Source organism: Haplochromis burtoni, unplaced genomic scaffold (genome assembly GCF_018398535.1).
Source record: "Haplochromis burtoni strain Fernald_Lab_line unplaced genomic scaffold, NCSU_Asbu1 Contig_127, whole genome shotgun sequence".
NCBI classification, from domain to species: Eukaryota; Metazoa; Chordata; class Actinopteri; order Cichliformes; family Cichlidae; genus Haplochromis; species Haplochromis burtoni.
The window spans coordinates 1,413,983-1,436,883 of NW_024582488.1; the positions used below are offsets into that span (position 1 = coordinate 1,413,983).

The 22,901-nt window shown below is 41.3% G+C and overlaps 3 protein-coding genes across 5 annotated transcripts; all 3 read right to left on the reverse strand.

Moving 5' to 3' along the window:
• Positions 1-147: 147 nt before the first annotated feature.
• Positions 148-6,375, reverse strand: selenoo1 (selenoprotein O1). The gene is made up of 9 exons (XM_014336145.2): positions 5,673-6,375; positions 5,220-5,423; positions 4,955-5,132; positions 4,595-4,725; positions 4,166-4,443; positions 3,824-3,992; positions 1,972-2,157; positions 1,582-1,738; positions 148-1,380 (listed from the first exon to the last, which is right to left on the reverse strand). The coding sequence occupies exons 1-9, from the start codon at positions 6,224-6,226 to the stop codon at positions 1,168-1,170; spliced, it is 2,070 nt and encodes a 689-aa protein (XP_014191631.1). The 5' UTR covers positions 6,227-6,375; the 3' UTR covers positions 148-1,167.
• Positions 6,376-6,747: 372 nt separating this feature from the next.
• trabd (TraB domain containing) lies at positions 6,748-14,119 on the reverse strand. The gene is made up of 10 exons (XM_005930311.3): positions 14,039-14,119; positions 13,449-13,489; positions 13,140-13,194; positions 12,489-12,655; positions 12,011-12,151; positions 11,552-11,662; positions 11,313-11,452; positions 10,325-10,497; positions 8,610-8,706; positions 6,748-8,493 (listed from the first exon to the last, which is right to left on the reverse strand). The coding sequence occupies exons 2-10, from the start codon at positions 13,470-13,472 to the stop codon at positions 8,322-8,324; spliced, it is 1,080 nt and encodes a 359-aa protein (XP_005930373.1). The 5' UTR covers positions 13,473-13,489; positions 14,039-14,119; the 3' UTR covers positions 6,748-8,321.
• Positions 14,120-14,140: 21 nt separating this feature from the next.
• panx2 (pannexin 2) lies at positions 14,141-22,645 on the reverse strand. 3 transcript variants are annotated; one of them, XM_014336144.2, is made up of 6 exons: positions 22,100-22,645; positions 19,420-20,095; positions 17,128-18,242; positions 16,719-16,854; positions 16,297-16,482; positions 14,141-16,022 (listed from the first exon to the last, which is right to left on the reverse strand). In XM_014336144.2, the coding sequence occupies exons 2-6, from the start codon at positions 19,646-19,648 to the stop codon at positions 15,754-15,756; spliced, it is 1,935 nt and encodes a 644-aa protein (XP_014191630.1). In that variant the 5' UTR covers positions 19,649-20,095; positions 22,100-22,645; the 3' UTR covers positions 14,141-15,753. The 3 variants fall into 3 exon arrangements, with proteins under 3 accessions (XP_014191630.1, XP_042079993.1, XP_014191629.1); XM_042224059.1 differs by having other exon boundaries at positions 14,142-16,070; positions 19,420-19,992; XM_014336143.2 differs by having other exon boundaries at positions 14,142-16,070.
• Between the last annotated feature and the right edge of the window lie 256 nt (positions 22,646-22,901).

A 22,901-nucleotide genomic window follows, 5' to 3' on the forward strand; every position in this document is an offset into this window, starting at 1 on the left:
TGTGTGACATTTACACAGGAGGAAATTTATTATTTGAGAGATTAAGAAACAGTGACAACATTAAAATGGCATGGACGTGGAGATTCCTTCTGTAACTGAACTGCAGGTATGCCACGAAGTAAAATAAAAAAACAAAGACACAATGACTCTTGATCACTCAGTTTATTGATTCTGTTAGAAGAGCTCAAACGGACATTTCACATAATGCATATTCACCAAAAAGGCGCAACATGTGATGAGTAGTGCTGTTGCATATGTAGTACAGTTAATACAAATCTATGAATGGCTGTGGCTGTCTTCTACTCTTTGCACAAAAAAAGTCTTTTTGTGGCACATTCTACAAATAACTTCCTCTTTCTGTGAAGCCACAACCTGAAGAAAGTAAATCGCAACATCCTGTTCTCGTTTGTCCTTCACTAAACTTGGTTACTAGACAAAAAAAAAAAGTAAATTACATCCGTGGCTCTATGAATGTCTTGACAGCTGCAAAAGAAAATGCTTTCTAATATAGGAAAACATACTGTGCGTGCTTATCTGCTTTGTATTGTGCGTGTTTGTTGGCTGCGGCATCCTAATCATGTATAGTAACACAGTTTTAGCCACAGATATAAAATCATCATCATAACACATTTACTCTCTCACACACATATTTTTGGTATATGTCGAGGTGTCACCTCACAGTTTGTCAGAGCCAGACAGGCCACTGTGAGACTTGTTGCCTGACTCATCATTAATAGCTTATTAAACACAAAACAGACAGGAAAAAAATTTTGACCCGAGTTTCTGTAAATATACTGCTTAAACTGCACAATATCATATATAAATTTTATATAAAATCTCATCCACTTATTTAAGGATGACTCAAATGTTAAACAAGGATACAAAAAAATGATATTACAGCTTTAAAACGTATATCTTTTTAAATTTTATATAGAATTTGTATTTTTTGTGGAAACAAACTCAACACGCTGTCTGTTTTGTGCCATCCAGCTTGCCTGTGAGGTGCTGTGCCTCATGCCGACCTTCCTGAAACTGCCTGCTAAAATAACAAAGTTGTCCAGCAGCTGAAGAGTTATAAAAATGTGAAAAAAATTATCTTTAAACACTTTGAAACGCTCTTGTTATTTTAGGCAGGAGAGATCACGGTCAAGGAAGTTACTACGAAGATCATGTGACACAGATTTCATTGGCCCAAGCTGGGGGCTTGCTGTCATAAGGCACAGGATTTCTGGGCATAGAGGTAGCTGCTTCTTGCTGTTGCTCCTCTCCTTCATCCCTTTCTCCTTCTGCACTGGTCCCACCTCCACCAACCCACGCAGGGAGCTCCAGACCTGGCTGTGAAGAGAAAGGCTTCTCCAGAACCTTGAGGACACGCTGGACCTGCAGCAAAGAGCAGAAGTGAGACTGGGTCACCACACTGAAAATGAAAAACTTAAAAGGGAATTAAGGGTAAATGAAGCACAGTCTGATTTCCAGTGAATGCTTCTGGGGAAGTTGTCCGTATTTCTCTACCAAAATCTACAGCAGACAAAGGTAGTTATGTTTCTATCTAGTAAAAATTAGAATCGACTAGAACCTGACCTCAGAGAAGTCCCCATTCTCAGCAGCCTCTATGGCATTCTGGGCAATGTAGTTTCTGAGTATCACACGAGGGTTGGTGCTGTCCATCACCCTCACTCTCTCCTCCTGCACAGCCTGCACATCACTCTGGCCTTCCAGCTCACGAGCCAGACGTTTCCTGTGGCAGTGATAACACAAAACATTCCCTCAGAGAAGTGCAGCAAAGGAACAATAATCACCTCGACACACATTTCCTCTTTTTTCTGTCTGTTTGCACATTTAAAAAGAAAAAAAAAACCCAAAAGCTAATCCGGTCTATGCAGTTCCTCCTCTGCTCTCATTTTCCATGCTTTTCTTTCTCGTCCCTTGCTAATAAAACTTACTCACTCATTTTTTTTGCCCCCGTCTCACCTATACTGAGTGATCCAGGATGTCCAATCCTCTGCCTGTTTGGTTTTCAGCTCCTCCTGGGTGGTCTCCATCAGATCCTTTAGTTTGCTGAGTCGCTCTAACTGCCTCGCGATTGTTGCTCTGTCTGAGATCATCTGGAACAGTGTTGGGTTGCTCTGAGCCATAGAAAGCAGCACTGCCAGTTCACTGTGGACACAAAACATCACTGTTATAATTCTTATAGGCCAATAAATAAATACGTTGGAAAAGAAAACACAGACATAGTGCAGGCAATCTAAGAGTTTAGAGAGAAAGTAAGGTACTGAGATAAAGAGTCCAGTGACTGTTTGTATCCATAGAAAGACTGGGTTACACAAAACTCACTCCAAAGTCCATCTTTATATCTAGATTAGTCAGGGATCAACCTTCCACATAATTTGGGGCATCATAAAACGCAGAATTAAATTTTTTATTTATAATTGTTTCACTTGCTAAATAATGAGCTCAGCTATTTCTGTCTGTATTTGAGCTCCAGATTCTTTCCATCGAATGTTCTCTCCAGTCTGCAGACACTCGTTACCATTCAGGGAAAATGCATCACAGGTACCCTTACCCTTCTAAATTAATTTGATAAGGATTGGGTTTCAGAAATTTTAATCAAATTTAATACTTTCAAATCCCATTTTAACAGAAAAATATCAGATTACAGGTTCCCATAAAAAAAAACCAAATAAAAAACCCAACAACAACACTTCAAATAAGCATTTAGGACCATCTTGAAAGCTATGCTGGGTAGGCAGTAGAAGGATAATAAAATTATGGCACAACAGCTGCTAACAAAGGCAAACAAGGTCAGTGATGGCAGTAATTTATTGTCCATGTTGAATTTGTTGAAGCATTTGTCTACTTTTAGGAAAATGGACATGTGATATGGGTGTAAAGGATCCGGGAAGGGCATATGGTTTCTGATAACATCCAACAGACAGCAAATATGGGTATCATTTCCAAAAGTCTCAGTTCCCGAGATCCCAAACAAAAAAACAAAAGAAAAGAAAAAACAGTCCCAATGGGTGCAAACCAAAACAAGGTCTGAAGTGCTTCCAAAAACTATGTTAAAGTGTTACAGTATCCCTGCCTGCTTATTTAGTACTGCGATTCTTACTGCTTTCCTCTTGATACTGGACAGATTTTAGAGTTAAAAATGCTGGATGGATAGGCATGTGACCTAAAATGAGTGATAATTTTACTTTATGTTCAGTGGTTAGTATTATCGCCTCACAGGAAAAAGATTCTGTGACTGCACACCGGCTACTCCGGCTTCCTTCCACGGTACAAAGAGGTGCAGTTAGGTGAACTAGTGACTCCAAACTGGCTGTACGTAAGAATACGAGGATAAATAGTTGACTGTCACTCTGTGTTAGCCCTGAGATAGACTGCCAACCTGCTCAGGTGCACGCTGCCTCTCGTCATATTACATAGGTTCTAGACTCCTTTGACCCTTAAATGGATAACCAATTTTAAAAAATGAATGAATGGATTGACCGATGGGTGAATAAATGGAAACAATAATATCAATGTTTGCATCATTTTCTGCTGCCTTCAAGTCACCAAAAATATCAACAGATGCTGCTTTAAGAAACCTCAGACTGATAACCTGTAAAAGACATGATGTATATGAAGCCTCACTAGTGACACCCAGAGGCTGCAGTATGAACTACACTGAATAAAAAGCAAAACATTTGACATTATCACCACAGGCACAGTCATTATTTCTATTCTAATAGTTTTAAGTAAAAATATAAGTGAATTTGGCCATGATGCGTAACACGCTGGGCTTGTGTGTGTGTAGCGGTATAACTATTAGCTAGCTCACCGTGGATCCATCGTGGGCTTGTTGGCAGCCTTGAGCTCCTCTAGGGAGGCGCACTGCTCAATCAAGAGGTCTGTGGCTTTCTTGACAGAGTCCTCTTCTCCCTCGCTATTTTCCTCAGTGGGACAAGAAATCAGACTCAAGCTACGGAAGGTGTTGGTGAAGTCAGCACCTGCAGAAGGGAGGCAGAAAAATGTTATTACAATGTTACATCCATCATTAAATATTTTTCCTGTTTCATATGCAGTGCCGTATGCACGCATCCTTAGACTCTCAGTCTGTCACTAGATTAAATGTTTTGTCACATCAAACTCTCTTTCTAAGCAGTACACAAAATAGTCCCACCTGTGTTGTGCATTGTCTGAAGCAGTTTGGTGATCAGGATCTCGTCCTCAGGGTCCTCCTTCTTCAGCAAACCCAGCTTCTTCCTCATGTTCTCCAAGTAGAAACGGTTATAAAGATCCAGGTACTCCTCCAGCACAGCCTCAGCCCGGTCTGGTGGCAACTCTGGAGCAAGAGCCTCTGCTAGCTTTCCGAGGTTCCACCTACAGATAGCTGGCTGGGCTTGGTAGGAGTATCGTCCAGAGTTGTCCGAGGCATTACAAATAAAATCTGGATCAAATCTGAGAGAAATAAGAAGCGCTCAAACCTAATGTGTTATAATTAATGTATTATAATTATGGCTTCACTTCGACTCCGTGACTCTAACCTAATGAGTATGATGGTAACATGTGTGACAGGAATATTTGAAAATGCATACAGTTAAACACTGACCTGTCCATGAAGCCGTATGGACCATAGTCCAGCGTGAGTCCCAGGATGCTCATATTGTCCGTGTTCAGGACACCGTGGCAGAATCCCACGCACTGCCACTGAGCCACAAGTCGAGCTGTACGAAGCACCACCTACATACAGGAAGAGATGACAGCAATCCCATCAGGTCTCTAAAATCTGAGAACAGCCCTGAGCATATTACATCATAACTTCTTTCTATGGATCAGATAAAAAATGTTATCAAAGTTATTCCAGGCCTACAGTGCTAAGAAAATCTTGAATACATAACAATTTTTGATTTGCTGCAACATTTCACTGTCTCTACACGCTGACAGGTGAGAGTGTAACTCATGCTCTGACCTCTCGAAAGAAAGCTACGTTCCTCTCCACCCGATCTGGGTAGTTCTGTTGGATCTCAGGGTAGAACATCTCAATGACATAATCCATCATTTGACCTCGGATCTCATCGCGCCCATAGCTGGGACCCTGGCGACCTGTGAACTCATCGGCGGGCTTGAAGATCTCAAAAGATCCAAACCTGCTCAGGCCGTGAACACAAACAAATCCCATTTAAACACAAATAGAAACTCAATATGAGTAAGTAGGTCAGGTAATGTGCACCCACCTGATGAAGGTAGGAGCAATGCGGAGGACCACAGAACATCTTTCGTGGCGAGCGTGCCCGTTGTAGTACACATCACGTATGACCCTGCTGTCGGAAGTGACTACAGAGCCTGCTCTGGTGGTGGGCACTCCCAGGAAGAACATCGCCTCGCTGCACAGGAACTCTCTTATACTGGAACGCAGGACCTTACGGCCATCAGCTTGTCTGTGGAAGAGAAAAGGACTTTTTTTTTTCCAATGCTCAGCAAAAAAGGTGCATCTGATTGCCAAATATTGCCTTTCTTCAATCACATATGCTCTGTTAAAACAGAGAATCAAAGTATTTTTCATGTTTTAATCTCTCTGGTGGAGTTATAAAAATAGATTAAGCCACATTTATTCTTAACCTAATAAATAAACTAAACATAATCTTTCAAAGCCCACTCAAACTGACAATGAAAGCAACCCCTTGTACCTGGAGTACGGGGTCAGCCCAGCTCCTTTCACCTGAATCTCCCACCGGCCACTCGGGTTTTCTCGGAGAAGTTCGGGATCTTGGCCAGACGGAACCTTCACCTCTCCCAGGTAACAGGCCGCCCCATCGCCCAGCTGTCCGGCGAATTGTCCGAACTGATGTCCGCAGTAGCAGTGAGCGGCGGGTTCAGATCCTGGCATGATTTTGGATCCGCTGAGATATTCTGGCCCGAGAGGATCGTTCACGACCTCCTCTCCGTCCAGCCCCAGCAGTGCCTGAGCTTGGTGGGACACGGCCACGAACCGAGGCTTGGTCAGCGGTTGTGGTGTCACCCGGGAGAAACACGCTCCCTTCACCTGCCGCACCCCCTGCTCCTCGGATGGATCCAGGGGAAGTTTCTTGAGGGCGACGTTGTCAAATTCGAGCCGCTCCAGCGAAGAACGACTCATGGCCAGACCCATGTCGTCCATCCCGGCAGTGGAGACGAGTCTTAAGGCGGAGACACCGGAAAGAAAGACGCGTGACGGTCCCAGCCTAGGTCCTAAATAAGCCATGCAAACCAGGCCATCTGTCTGCGTCTATCCGCTGGCGCAGTTAAAAAGTATTCACTAGTCAGGCTTTCATAATCCTGCAAGCTACAGCGGATGTTTGTGAGATACGGTGTAACGACAGTATTCGTCCGATCGGAAACAAACAGAAAATACGGAACTGCATTGACCGAATAGAGTTATTTAGGTTTAAAATATTTTTTCTCATAAATTATCAAAATAAATTAAATTAAAAAAAAATCATTTGCATAAAATTAAAACGACAGGACTACAACAGTTTTGAGACAAATATATTTTTCCTTTACTTAAAATGTTTATAAATTCCATTTCTAAATCTCACTGCTTGGTGTGTTTATGTGTTTACATCAATGGCAGTACAACACGCTGAGGAAGAAAATCTTACAATACAAGGATTCCTACAGGAAATGGGAGACACACAGATGAGATGCTGCAGAGGTTGGACTTTATATGAATTATCCAAAATATGGAAAGCTTGCAAGTTGTCCACTTATGATTTCAAGTTCAAGTTAATCTTTCATATTCTTTTATTCGGATTATAAAAGGAAATTAACTTGTCTAACTTTACCTTGAAATTAATGTCTGTACAGTTTAGACTACTCGATTATTATTAATGGGACAGCTCATATTTCAAGGGAAGGTCATGTAGCCAGTGATTACAAACTCAGTAAGAAGCTCTACAAGAGATACAGCTCAGTGTTGGGCAATGTAAGACTCAAAGGCAGCAGTGATAACAGAATAAGGCTTTATCTCCCAAATCTGACCGGCTCAGTTTCCTTCATAGAAGATAAAAAACAACAGTCATTAAAAACATGATGGTTCATTTGAGAGAAAGAAACATGTTTTGTAATTTTCAGCATTTCGGTCCATGAGTTTATCTCAGACTGGGAAATAATAATGCATATATTCCAAAAGTACAGTTGGCACACTGAATATTAGGATGTTTCCTTGTGATGGTTTTTAGAGACAACTTTCTGTATATAATGCATATATTTGTGTGAGAGGGCCCCAAACTGGAGGTATAAACAACTCTAGAAGTTGATAGATGATGCACTGCTCTTCCTGAGGCATATATAAACCTGTTCTGTATGCATGGGTAATGACATAAATGGGTGTATGGTATCATTTGAGCTGCAACCAAGTCAACACAAACTTTTTAGTATTTAGAAAATAGGCAGATCATGTAATATCATAAAGACATCCTCTTTAATCTTGCATTGAACCTTTGCACGTGTAAGATAACCACACACATTTCTGCAGCTCCAATATGAGGCACTTGTCTTGTTGATGTTGGCAGGACGGTGTACAGGAGAAATCAGTGAAGTTTGTCTAATGCTTTAAAAATGTATTGAGAATTAGGAGAATGACGCTCAGTCTGATTCACATAATTTTCATGTATTCCTTACATACATATGTGGGCCAGTCTATACAATAACTATATATTGTATTTTTCCACTTTTTTAACATAGTTGTAATTTTTTTTCCCCTCTCCCAGACTGCATGTACAGAACAAAAATGTTATCAGTCTCTAATAAAGTGCTGAACTTGAAACAAGCCAATTACCAACAATACTGGTCGGCACTATATGAAGGACTAAAGAAACAGCATGCTCCCAGAACAATCCCCCACTATATCAGGGCCCGTGAGTAACAGTGAACCTGATGATCGGGATGCTAATCAAATAATAATAATAAAAAAGAAAACGTGTGCATGAGTCCTTTGAAGGAATGGTGTGGAAAATATAAATATACTCAAAATGAACTATTGGCCTTTGTGAATCTTACCATAAAACAAACAAACAAAAAATATATATATATGCATGAATTTGCACAAAATATGCAAGGTACTCAAGAGTACTGTCATGGTTTCTTTGGCAGTACAGCCCTGTTGTGTCTACAGAGACATCATTATAAAGTGGGGAGCTCTGAACCCCATTAGGTCCTTGTTTGTTCACAATATGGGCTGGTGAACCCTCTTCCTCCAGCCTCACCTGACACCTGATTTTAAGGCCATTGGTGATGGATGCATTGTTTTAATAGATCATAATTCTGTTTCACAGATGGCTTAGAGAAGACCAGTTGGGTCAAGCAGGAAGAGGCCGCAGTGTCTCCAGTAAAGATCGGACTGGAGGTAAAGACAGCAGGGCTCTACCTAAACTTCCACCGACACGATAACAGGCATATCCCAACATTCCCATCATGACGCCCTTTATGACAGCGCACAACACCCAGCCAACGCGTGAGGGAGGTGCGACACTAGGGAAGACAGAGACACACAGAGTTACGGTTGTAATGCCAAATCAAACACAAAAGGATTATGCTTATGGATTTATGGTGTAATTTACTGCGTACAAACAATATGCGAAACATACCTCATGATTTCATTAATATTAAGCTGCTTGTCCCAGTTTCGTTCTATGCCAGGGACGTGACCCATCCCTACGACTCCCACCACCACAGCAGGCACTTCTACAAAAAGAACAATGATAGCATAAACAATGTCTACACTCGGAAATGTTGATGCATAACATAATTGGTTATTTGGGGGAACTGAGTACATCTCCACTTTTACATTTAAAAATAACACAACTATTCCAGGGAAATGATCTCCGAATTTGCAAAGCTTTCTCTTGTTTAACTATTCAGAAACTTCTCATTACTGCAAAACATAGGCGTTACTGTCAAACTACAACATCCATAACCTCTTTTGTAGTTTCACAATGAATACAGATTTAGTTTCTAAGTTTATTCAGCAAAAACAGAAGAGAATGACTTACTGTTACAAAAAATGACTAAGCATTTCCATTAAATGTCTGCACCACATTAAAACCACACCGACATCACTGGTCAGCTGATTTCACAACAATTGAGCCACATATCTGATGACAGCTATGTGCACAGTACTTAACAGCTAAAATAAAGTTTTGACTCTTTAGTTTCAATTATATTGAGCAATGTTTTTTAAACCACAAACTAAACGGACAAAAAAGTATTTTATAAGTGGCTGGAAAAAAGGAATTAACACCCATATAAGAATGAAAGAGAGACTTTAAAACTATACCGTGAAATTCACTGGCCAATTCATTAGTTAAACACAGTTGAGCCCTCTTTTGACTTCAGAACTGCCTTAATTCTTCATGGCACAGATTTTCTAGGGTGCTGGAAACATTCCTCTGAGATTTGGGCCCATATTGACATGACAGCTACAGTTGCATTTTGGTATAATGCTGCAGTAGCACATCTGCTTGGAGGTATGATGTGTGTCCAACAATGATCTTTTACATAATCTGATTATAACAAATATCTATTTGAGTTAGCGTTTCCTTCCTAATCAGCTGAAAGCAGTCTGGCCAGTCTCCTCTGACCTCTGTCATCAACAAGACACAATATTTTCACCCAGAGAACTGGCACTCACTGAATATTTTCTGTTTTTTTGGCCCTTTGTAAACACTAGATATTTGCATGTGGGAAAATCCCAGTAGTTCCACAGTTTCTGAAACACTTAGAATCCACAGTTACACTTAGACCTTATGGCAAGTCCTTTCTTGCCTATTCTGATGCCTAGTTTAGACTTCAGCAGATTGTTTTGCCCATGTCTACATGCCTACATACAGTTGCTATCATCTGATCTGATGAAAAGAGCAAAAAAACAAAAACAAAAAAACCCCCCAAAAAAACAAAACTCTTGATTCTTTTGCTTTGATGTAGTTACTTATCTAAGGTGGAAAGTTTTTTTTCTTGTTTGTTTGTTTGGTTTTTGCTTTGTTTTATTATTTGCTTCGAGCCCTGTGTACAGGAGCTGCATGCAAAAAGATCTTTTGTTAAAAGGGTTGGCGTAATAAGCAAATGCTTCAGCCAATACCTTTTGATTAGCCTTGTCTCATGCTTTCTTGCTTTGTGGTAGATCTTTGTTCTGTCTTCACTGAGATATTTGAATGCTAATCAATAAAATCAAATCAAACATATTGACAATTAATTTTGTTAAAAAGCATTTAAACATTACTCTAATGAACTGGCCAACGAATGTATAATAACATAAGATGAAACCAATTTATTGTCCTAGCTTTTTGAGGATTGTAATACGCACTCTGGGCATTAGGGGGGGACTCCACACAGCGAGTAGCCTGTCGGAGAGTGTGTGTGAGGTAGATGTCTCTTTCAGCCACAATGGTTTTGTGAAGAGCAGGAAACTCTCCAATCATCTCTGACATAGTTTGCTCAAGCAGGTCCTTCTGTTTACACTTCTCCACATCCTCTTTACTGAAACATGACACAGCAGTCAATTTAACAGTGAAAAGGAAGTGACACAGGACGTTTTTATATAGGATGCAACACAACCTTAGAAACATTTCATTTTCTTAATTATATTTAGTGCAATACTAGCAGAGTCTGGATTAACATTGACATTTAAGGTTTTCAGTATAGAGACCAACATTCCAGTTCCTGAACTTTGACACAGTAGTAAGCATGAAGCTTAAATAAACTTTATCAGACTGCCTGGTTGGTCTCCAACATAAGCTTTAAAAACATACTTGTATTCCTTTAAGTCTCCATAACCAACATTTTATAATTCTGAGGTTCAATCTCAGAGTTGCTGAAAGCCACAATGGTTTTATAGATTTACAGACATCATCATTTAGAAAGAAATGGTAGCGTTGCTGTTACTCTGAAAATGTGAGTGCTCACTGCCTGGTTGTACACAAAACACAAACACAGCAAGTCATGATTGTCACACATATACACTGTAGTTGCATTTTCCCCAGGCAAAGACTGCTGAAAACAATACGGTATTATCGCTTTACCAATTTCCACAAATTTCACCATTAACATTTAAACTTCTGTTTCACAACTTTGCTTTTGTACGTTTCCACAAAACTGAACCATCCTGAACCAATTTAGCGAGCAATATAATCCTTCTTGCCAAAATCTCTGAATGATGACTCTTCTCTAACGTCAGCATTATTCATGTATTTGAGCAAGCTGTGAAACGATGCACACTGTCCGCTGAATATTTGGTACTAAAACAGAGTCGTGTTGACGCTGTGTGACAGAAAGCGATCAAGATGAATTTATACCTGATTGGGTCTGACAGAAAGCAAAGACCCCAGGCCAGACGGGCCTTCTGCCAGAGACTGAGAGCAGCGATGGCTCTCTTGAACGTCACAGGAATTGGCCGATCCCCGAGATGAAATTTACAAAAAGGTACCCGGCCAGCCTAAAAGAGAAAGGTAAAAGTTTTTAAACAAACAAAACAAAAATAATAATACATAATCAAATTATTCTCCACTATGTTGCATTTGTGTGCACGGGTTACCTCTTTGAAGGCCTCCCTAAACTCTCCTCCAGGCGCCATGCCCAGTTGCTCTGTGATGTGAGCTGAAACTTTGAGCAGCAGAATCTGCATCAGACCCGACATCACCCCATTCTGACAAACAGAGCAAATAAATTAACACCCACTTCCAGTGGTCAAGGTCATTCTTTAAGTACATAGTACAAAGAAATTATACAATAATACAGGAAACTAAAGAAGTTAGTTCAGAAGTTTTATCCCAAATATCAAAAAAGTAGGAAACAAACCCAAAACTCTTAAGTGACACTCAACGCTATATTTACACCATACTGAAACAAAGTTTAAAATATCAGAACTTGACCATCATTGCCTTATTTGGAATAAATGTACTTCCACTGTCTTTGTTTCATTATGACCTTTTCCACCTCTCTTCATCTACCACTGCTGTTTTTCACACAACCAACACCTTTCATAAATCCTGACCTGTTTGATAGCCTGCTGAACCTTATCCAGATTGATGTCTTTGGCTTCCTTTAACAGCGTATTCTCGTCCATCTTCAACATCGATACCCTATACTGGCACAGCTCCACCACGACCACGTCTGGCTGCACAGCTCGGATCGTCTGCACCAGGAGAAGGAGCACAGCGGTGTGAAAAATCAAGAGACAAATACAGAATAAGAAAGCAGAAGACTGGAATGTCAAAGCAAATGAACAGTTATGAAAGAAGCAAGCACAAGAGAAATCAATGTGAAAGAACAAACGAGACAAGGTTATGCTTGCCAAAACAAGAAAATAAAAAGAAATGACATTTAAATATGTAATTCTGTGAGTGTGCTTCTCCACACACACAGAATTACACATAAAATTTCACCTACCATTAACAGTATATCACATTTTAAAAGAGTTTAAGTGGCTTCCTGCTCTGTAACAGTCCTGTTTTTCCCCCTCATTGGCTCACCGTGGCTACATCCTTTTTGCTGCTATCACTGAAATGGGCAGTGCCCACCAGGTATAAGATGCTTCCATCAGGTGCAGTAAGACGAGACACCGTCTCTGGGAGTTCAGGAGACGACTGGCGGCGCTGGGCTCGCAACTGCCAAAGCAACTCCACTGCTTCACCATCCGCTATACAGGAGAGGGATAAACGTTTATTAAACTGCCAGAACAATTAAAGTTATGTCTTACTATAACCATTATATTATGTGAGGGAAGGTACATAATGCACTATGCTAAATTGTAGAAATTTACATTTAAAAAGTACCTTTGAGAGGAATACACTAATAAAATCCTTAGCACATGCATTTAAATGACAAAAAATAGAGTTCTTGCTATTGTACCAATAGAAAGCTACTTGAAGTTATTACTATTATTATTTTAGATTTACTTCAATAATAATGACATGCCTGTTGCAGTGCCCCCCTAATACCGATGCATTCATTGGTCTCGGATTACATTCAGTTTTATTCATTCAAATATTCGTAATAAAAAGTTATGAATGTGAGATGATATTTCACAACAAGTGGTCCCTTAAAGATAAGGAACTACATACATTGTCTCATGGAATACGGTTCTCACAATATGTTTAGAAGGAAAAAAAGAAACAACTCACAAAGATCTGGAGGTAGACACGGCATTCCGTCCCCCGAAGGGCCGACTGAATCGTCCTGTGAGACATATAAACAACAAAGTTAAATATAGTGGGATTATTTACATCAGCAGCAGATTAAAATGTTATTCTTATTGCTCAAGTCAAGTCAGTTTAAGAAAGGTGGGGCAGCTTCACATAAGTGGCAATTGAGAAACAACAGAGACTATGTTACATCATTCTAAAAACTCAGAGGCTGACGCAGGGCTATCTCCCACCTGATAAAAAACCCTATTTTTCAGCCAGACCAATAAAACATGTTTCTTTACCAACCTCCGAGTTGTTTTCTTGGTCCATGCTTGCAGCCCTGGAAGCTGTATGTGACAGAGAGCAGATGGAAGTCATTGGCGCACACAGAGAGCGGTGATGCGTTCACTGACAGTAACGTAGACACAGCACAGCCTCACTGACTGCTGACGTTGCTTTATGTGTAACGACAACAGCTGCCGACTTCTCTAAACGCAGTTTAAACGCGATCAACGCTGGCTAAAGTAGTTGCTGCCGCTGATTTCAGAGAATTAAATCAAAGAGGCACCGTTATCTAAAACGAGAGCATTATCAGTAAGATTAGAACAACTGCGCAGTAAAGGAAGACGCGCCTAGTCGGTGGAAGGTCTAACGTGCAATACCTTACTTCCAGGTGTAGAGCTGCTAAATACTGAACGTGTAGTTACCGAGGGCTCTTCGTTTTGGCTAGCTACCTTTACTCAAGCTAATGTGGGCTAACAAGTCCGCCAGGAATCTGGTCTAATTAGAGGAATTTAAAAAAGAGGATTTTTTTAAAAATAAATGCGAATCTGAAACACGAGATATAAGATACTATACGCGATAGTTGTCTATAAAAAGAAAGACCTGTTACTTACTAAGTCGGCCCTTCTGTCAGAGTGCTCTCCGCTAGTACAGCAGCACAGTGTCAGGCTGTATCTGACAGCCGCGGTGCATTCTGGTACATGTAGTCATTGATTGTTGAGACGCATTTTGGGGGATTTAATTATAAAGATAACGCTTTTAATCCTTTTTTATGAACATTTCACACGTTACAACCAAAGCCATATTATCCATGTGATTACTCGCATTAGGACTGCTAAAGGTTTTCACAGGGCAACAGTCCTAATGTGTAAATCAACACAGTAAAATCATATTAAAGCAGAGCTCTGATACAATGTGCTCTCACACACTAGTACTACTCGTCCTAAAGTGCTTTTGGATGCATTTAGTGTGCTTAAGTAGTCTCTAACAAGGGGATTTTGAGCTAGCCTATGGAGATGAAGAATCACCAAGACAAAAGATTTCATTTAATTTTAATGCCCCAGAAAAAAAGGTATGCATAGGTCTACCCATTCTTTAGGTAGGCCCTGAAAATGAGACTAATGTCTTCTACAGTTGATGTCCTGTTGGTTTCTGAGTTAGTGCAGGCAGTTCCTTTATTCTAGTCTCTGTACCCTAATGTATGCAGCTGCAAGAAATGCAAAAAAAAAAAAAAAGTCTGTGTGTTTATAGCAGATAATGAAAACCTTAGTCATTCTTATAAAACCCTTATCCTGCTCATCTATATATTCACTTCACATTAGACACTTCCTCAAGAAGCCAACAGAACACAAAAGGTCATATTTTACCAGTGAGTCCAGCTCCCTTCATCTCAGAGCTGCTATTAAAGTCTTCAAAAAGAACACCTCACTGTAACTGCCTTTTTTTACAGCATCAAAACATATCTGGCATTAGTTTCACTAAGCAGTATTACAGTTCTACTTTGTTTTACAAAGTCACGCTTTCAATGGGGAGTCTGCTGTCTGCTGTACTTTCAAATGGCGTCCAAGTATAGTTAAGAATCGTGTTCTTATGCAATTGTGAAATGGCAGTAATTAGCCATGAAACATGTCATATTTAAACACCCCACAAGCAGTGAGTCATATACAGTGTCTATACATGTACAGCGTGTGGAATAAGATGTTCTAAGCGCATACATTATTGCCACAATTATACTGTGATCTTTTGCATATTAATTGTGCAGATCTCAACAACTGTATTGCATGAGCTACCTTTCTACTTGGCTAGTGGGATAAAGGGACTAAGCGTTATCATGTGATTAAAATACATTTTGTTTGATGTTGCAGATTTGCATTTCTAAAGTGTCTGCCTTTTTTTAAATTATTATTAGGAAAGTCACTCCTCGCTCTTTACCCTGTCTATATACTTTTTCAATATAACTGTGTGACCCTGCACTGTAGCACCCTGTTGAATTATGTCACTGCTGGTTTCATTGGTGGGTGATTAGCTATACACAGTCATCCTGAGACATGAGTGTGACATCATTTCCTACAGTAATAAGCTGGTCAACACAGGTAACGAAACATATATCTCTCAGTTTATCCTTTCTGAAAGCTCAGCTTTGCCACAAGAGTCTTCCCAAGTCACATCTATTCCATTTCTGCTCCAACAATCCTGGAAGTACAGAAGTTAATTGAAAGATCAGAGGTGGCAGCTGATAGAAGGTGACTGGCATGGAGGTTATGTGTGTAGAGTGCAGTGTCAGGGAAAATAATCTCAGTCACGGTTCCTCTTCTTCTTCTCCTCTTCCTCAACATTCTCCTGCAGCGATGAGCTCCCCAGGCCTCTCTGCCAGCCTGTCCCTCCCGCTTTCATCCTCTTCTTCCTCAAAGAGAGTACGATGCATACTCAGTAGCTGGTGTGTGGGTGCTCTTGTTAGTGGAGGTGGTTGAGACTCAGCATTTTCCTTCTGATTGGAAGGCCCCAGTTGTTGAGGTGAGGACTTGGGACTGAGCGCATCTTCACTGGAGGGAGGGTTGGGGCTAACTCCATTTACATATGTAGTGGTGGACAGGGTCCCTGCAGAGAAGGCAGCATTGGTTGATTCTGGAGAGCGAATCTTATTCTCTATAATCAAATAAATATATAGAATAAAAATGGGAGATAAAGAGAAAGAAAGTAAAAATATTAGCTGGCCAAAGGTGATTGGCCATGCAGCACAAGCATCGTATGCAAGTAGAATGTGTATGTTGTAAATAGCTATGCCCACTGTCCTGCTGTAGAAATGCACTATGAAAGGCACATCCAAATGAAGTGATATCTCTGTCTCAGGCATAAGCACAATGAGAGCTACCTGTAATTGCACTGGATACATGAACCACAGTGTGTGTGCCTTCAAGGTACACTGTATCCATGTTGTGCTCTGAGGGTAGAGGTTCTGTGGTTGTGGTCTCCACCTTGGGCTTGCGAGTTGTCAACATATACGGGTGGACATCCAAAGAGAAGTTGCGTGTATGCTTTTTCTCCATTCCACTTACATCTACAATCAGAAAATAAGTAGATCATTAGAGCAGATGGGGAGACCACTCATCAAGAGTGTTGTTTAAACTGTCTCAGTTCATTTTATGGTCACAGAATTCGGCTGCATAATACATAAGATACTAGATACATAGGAACATATGTTTCATACTGGTCGGATAGTGCGCCTAACTTATTTAAACTAATTATAAAAGCTTTAAAATGTCTTTCTTACTACATATTCAAACTACCCGATACCTTTTGTTGAAGGATGCTGTGTGCTCTTGTTATCCAGAATAGGTGCAATAATGCTGTCTGCCACTATTTTTCGTCTGAGAGGTTTGGGTTTTTCCTGCTTTGTGTTATTTTCCAGCCGTGTCAGGGTGAGAGGTTCCTTCACATTGGACAGAAAATAAAAAGAGGTCATTTCAAGTCTTCAACAGCAACAGATGAAGTCTTCTTACTATTTTGCATATATTGTAAGTCCTAAAAGAAAGCTGCTTCTTATGCCTCTTCAGTGAAAAAGGCCCTTATCAAGAGTTACTATTACACCATTTGAAGGATTATGGCCTAGAGTATGTGCGCTCCACTGAGTCAATATTTAAAGTAAGGGTCAATCTGCTTCTAGAGGATAGTACATTTTGCATTCAGAAACATGTTTCCTTACCTTAAATGGTTGAGGAAGAGGATTTGAGGATGGGATCCATTTAATCTTCTTACGAGGTCGTTTGACGACCAGTGGCTCACCACCCATCTCTCGAACCCCGAGGTCAGAAGGATCCATATTGGGATCAATTGTTTGGATCCCAGATTCCCTCACAGTGGGTGTGGCATCATGGTTGGACTGTGCAAGTGCAGCCAGCAGCTGCCTGACTACATTGTCGTACATGAGGTCACTCTCATTGGTGATGAAGTCCAGTCGGTTGAGCGACTTAATGTGATCCCTGTTCTCATTGCAGAACATGGCCAGGATGTTGATATCGCAGAACTGAGACTTCTGCCAGCGTCGCCGCGTTTTAATTCCAACCTTATGGAGTTTGTCGAATACAAAGTTGGACTTGCGTACCACAAAAAGATGCAGCAAATTAACCAGAATGATGAGGTTCATGGTGCAGAGTAGAGCAATATCTACTGCTGCCATGATGCGCTGCAGCTGCACAGCAGGCAGCTTACAGTTGACCCTGAGCTTCAGCTCTGGATAGCTGCTAATGTCTGGGTGCTCACCTAGTGCACAGGTGAACTCATTTTGCCTTTGGCGGGCATAGTAGGTGCTCAGGTAGGAAATGGGTATTGAACTGAGGCAGATAATAGAAAGATGGCGAGCCAGGTAAATCTTGGCCAAAAAGTTGCTTTGGCCTCGTCTCTCCAAATATTTCTCAAAAAGGTTCTGCTCAGGGCTCTTCTCTTTCTCTGCATTCTCTATGATCTCCCTCCTCTCCCGCTCAGTTATGCCCGGCCCTTTGGACTGGATCTGCTTCTCGATCTTTGGGGCCCGGCCCTCAGCAGCTCGATGATAGCAGTTATCAATCTCTTGAAGCAGGAAATTGAGCTCTGAAGTGAGCCTTGTAGAGGCGAGGAACTCCCAGCCCAAAGCAGGAATGTACATGATTCCCGCAAAGGCCAGCAGAGCATAGGGGAGGAACTTGTGCTCAAATAGCGAAGGCCACTCAGCTGGCTCCATACCAGGTTTAGCATCACGAAGCTCTGTCCAGCAGTAGCCTCTTGCATACAGTGCCTGGTCTCGAGTGAAGTTGTGTGGTGTGTAACAGTATATGGACTCCTCTGAGAAAAGTACAAGTATAAAGAATCAGTCCAAACTTTTCTTTAAATTACATCTCATAATAAATTGTGCTGCAAACTGTTCTCCTTATTTCTGTTAGTAATAACATGTTAGTAAGTAAATGACATGTAAGCTCAGTCAGAAATACTTTTAATAACATCAGCTCTAAGTAACAATGATATTTATGCTACTTATTTAAAAGTGATATCTGGAAATGGATGCATGTGCAACATTCAGTAACAGGAGTCAAAACTGAACCATAACATGGCTCTGCAAAACACTGCAGATCCTTACAAACAGTTAAAATAATAGCTCTTCTTCAAGCTAAACCTATGACTTGTGAATCAGTAGACACATGTTTCAGTGATTCATTACATTCTCTAGGAAATATCTTGCACCTTTCTCATCATTCATTTTTAATCAGTACTCTCATCTCATCTTTTAGAACCCATTCAACACAAAGCATTGTGTGTCTCTGATCATACTCAAGCCACATTTTGAAACGAAAGAAGCACCTTTCAGGCTCTCACAGAGGAAATGAGAACACCCAGATCACTTCACTGTCCATTATGTACAAGACTAAAAGGTTTGAGGGATCACCAGTTCCATTTAATCTTTCAAACTAAGCACTGTCACTTCTGTTATTATCAGTGGTTATTAGATTTTCTCTTTTAAATAAACATGCATTCTATTGTTATTAGGGATAAGGATAATGTGTGCAATGACAACACTTGTTTCATTCACAGAATGCTAGGCACCATCTTTGTGCTGAGTTTCCTCAAAAAGAATAAACTCTTCTGCACATCCACTGACTTGCTGTTTAAACACATAGTCCCAGCTGGTTACATGCTACACAGAGCCTGACTCAGCAATGAACCGACATTCCTCTCTGGGTTTTCACTCTGTCTTCTACCCAAACCCACCCTTGTCTCCTAAATCTGTAATCACTTTCACTCCCTCAGTTCTCCAATCTGTTTTCTTCTCTCTCTGGCATCTAGTATTTCAGCTTTCCTTTTTTGCTCTGCACCATACTGCTCCCTTCTCTTTTATGCCTTGTTTCGAGCTTACACTTCTTACTACTGTATGTATGCAGCCAAAACCTTTCTCTGATCAAAAGCGGTCAGAGGGCAAACAGCTGCAGGTGTGGCTTTAGCAATGAACCCCCCTCTAGCAGCTCACCTGCAAAGTTCCTTGTGAAGACCAGGGTGACTAGCAGGATGGGGATGATGACCGTCCCTATAGTAACAACGCGATCAAAAGGAAGCTCCAGTTTGATTTGCACCATGAGGCCAGCCAGTGCCCCGCCCTTCTCATCCTGAGAGGAACCCGGCAAGATCAGCTCCTTCAGCTTCTCGCCTGCAAGTAGAGCTGTAGCCATGTCCAAGTTTTGATCGAGGATGTTCTGCATCCGGAACAAAAATAATGCACACCACAACCCCCCTCTGGGCAAGAGGGGAGACTAGACACTCCCTGATGAAGTTAGATACTCGTCAAAACAATGCTAGAAGCCACACGTGCCACACGTGCGCAGGAATGTGTGGCCAGCTTCAGCCCCTGTCACCTTGTGTGGAAAAGTAGTGGGTCATACTGTGTGGCCTGTGTTCTTCAGGTCTCGGACTCTTCTACCGTTTCATGCAGCTCTTCTGTTGCAGACAAACAGACATAATGTGCACTGCTCACTCAGCCTCTCCGTTGTGCATCCCCATGTTTGTGTGTCTCTACAGCGTCTGGCCTCAGTCTGCAGACCCTGTGCTGCAGGTTGAGAAATGAGCTGAGTTTAGGGATGTGTTCTTGCAAACCCCAGGGAGAGTTGTTACATGAGCTTGGGAAAGGAGAATCAGTGACCAGTCCTTTCCTGAAAGACAGACAACAAGTTAAGGGCAGTGTAGTGTGTTCATTTCTATAAAGGTACACCGAGGTGCAAGTTGTCATTGAATGTACAATAGCATATTAGCGTAATTTAAAAGAGCAACAGTCTGATTGATACTGCTTCGCACCTTCTTCCAGAAGGCTCTCTGTTCCCATCCATCGTCCTCTTTAATGCAGTCGTGTGGCCAGGGATTTCTAATCCTCCCTCTCTGACCAGTGAAGTGTGAGGAGGATTTTTGTCTTTGATCAAGCAAGGACACTAAAGGGCAAGTTTATACTCGGAGGACTATTTTAATTTTAAACTGTTTAAAGCATACTTTGATGAAGCGTCTATTTGTGTTAATACATTAAAGGCCTGATATCTTGGGGACTGACTCTGTTTCAAATTTCACCCCGCTCCTCTCTGGACTCTCTGGAACAACATGTTCACACAAGGATGTCAGATGAACCCCAACACTTGTCAGTGACATCAGGGGGTTATCATGTGTGGCTTATCGTGTGCATCTGAGAGTGGCTATTTGAGATTGAATGCATGCATGGTCAGGGCTGTAACTATGGAAATGCTTTAAACTTGCTTGGTCATTTCACAGGAAGCTCTTACAAATTCCCTTCATGTGGAGTTTGAATACATCACCACTTTCCATCAACAATCCCACTTGCTCCTGCATTTTCCCTTCATATATGAAATCTTTTTTTAAAGCGCTCAATTTGAGGCTCAAAATGTAACCTAATATCTTGATGAGGACAACCTTGAGAATGTGGTTTCGTGGGTAAAGGGGACAATTAGCTGCCAGCTTTAAAGCACATGCTTAGCAGTGAGAAGGATCACAAGAAGATGATTCTTTTGAAATTACAGCAGAGTATAATATTCAAGGTTGCACAGGTTAATGCTGAGATCACTGGTTCTATATCTGAAATAGAGAAGAAGATGTCTCTCGTGAGGTATGAAACATTTACTTTAAACTATTTTCTCAACTGCCTCATGACAGTCAAGATTTATTTTTACCCTCAAAGACTATCTCATGGAAGATCAGAGAAGAAGTAAAGTTTGCATAATTTAAATTTAAAGGGGTAGAACACCCATTTCGGGAGCTCAGCTGGAAGCTGCACTGCCGTCTGCGAGCCACTGGCACTGGTCCAGTCAGACAGATTATACTCCTCAGTTGGGCAATGCTACCAGTGTTTAGAGAGGGAATCCCAGATTTCTTGGCTACTACAACATCCAGCTAGAGTTTGGCCAGTTCAGTCAGCTACAAAGACACAGAGCCAGGCTCCGGGACAAGAGCTGAAGGAGAGAAGCTCCATTCATCCATTATTAATTAATGATAGCTGAGGAAGGAAGAACTTTCAGGACTGATGTGATGTCTTCTCATAAATGTGATCAGATAACAGTCCAGTGAACAGAGTTTAGACAACGTTCTCTATATGCCCTAAACAGTGCACAGGAGACGATGTCATCACCCTTACGGTTTCCTCAGTTGTGTCAGTCTCTGACGGAAACACCTGCAGGAAGATTTATTTGGGTTGAGAAGATCACCATGCCCTTAGTCGGTGTTCTGCTAGGACGCTTTTAAGTGCTGTTTCTTGACTATCAGTTCCAAGACACTAGAAAAACCAGGAGGACACTTTCACCACAGACATGGCATTGCAGTGAATTGCAGCTGCCTGCAAATGACGACCCCTTTCAGCACCCGCGCGGTGGATAGTTCCCGAATAGCCAGCCAGAGACGAGCCGCTAAACAACATCAAGTGTAGCGATTCAATGTGTGTGTCAGAGGAAGCGAAAGTATGTGTGAGTGTGTGAGCTGCTCCGTGTGTGAGAGAGACAGAAGAGGAGATGCTCAGGATGCTGAATACCTGTATGAACTGTGTACCTGTCCGCACCAGATGAACCACCGCTACATTTCTTGCTCTGGTGCAAAAAACGGAACAATGTGCAAGCTTTCAGGAAAAACAAACAAACAAACAAACAAAAACAAAATTCACTCACCGTCTCTCGTTGCATCTCCCAGCACGGTAAGAGTTAATCTGCAGTGCGGGCGAGCAGCTACAGCATGTATCCGAGGCACACCGGTTTGTTCCGCCTTTCCCCCCCCAGCTCCAACCCTCTCCTCTTCCCTCCCCTCCCCGCCCTGCTTCTCCCTCAGAAACAAGAGATGAGAAACACATTAAGATTCTGTAGTTCAACACATCCCCTCTCTTTGAATCGCAGGATTAAGTGCGCATTTCAGAAAGAAAGGCGAGCTAAGATGCTAAAAACATATCCCAATCCATATCCGGATTATATTTATTTTGAAAGGTTTACCTGTGAAACTGCCTCTTATAGACACAGCTCTATGGATTTTAGGATTCTTGGATATGACAGGCTCTAAAAGATAACCTTCTATTAAATATAAATAAGCAGTCCTTCGAAATGTTATTAGTATTACTATATTTAAAGGCTAAGACTTGTCACTGAAGCCTTTAGTATAGGCTAAGTGAAACAAACACCGGCTATTAGTCTACTCAAAGCCCACATTAGCTTAGTCTACAACCAAACCACAAGGCACTGACAGGCTTTTGTTTCCCACTGATATTGGTTTATCCCACCTGCCCATCATCTGTGACTGTGGGACTGCCACAGAGACACGCAAACAGGGAATGGGAAAGATGTCTGTCATTCAAACTCACTGGGTGTGGCGAGCATTTTTGCTTTTTTTGGACATCAACTAGTCATCTATTACTAAATTATGTAGGCCATAATTTCAAGAAGTACTTAAAGGAAAACGACACAAAATGCTTAGTGCACTGAA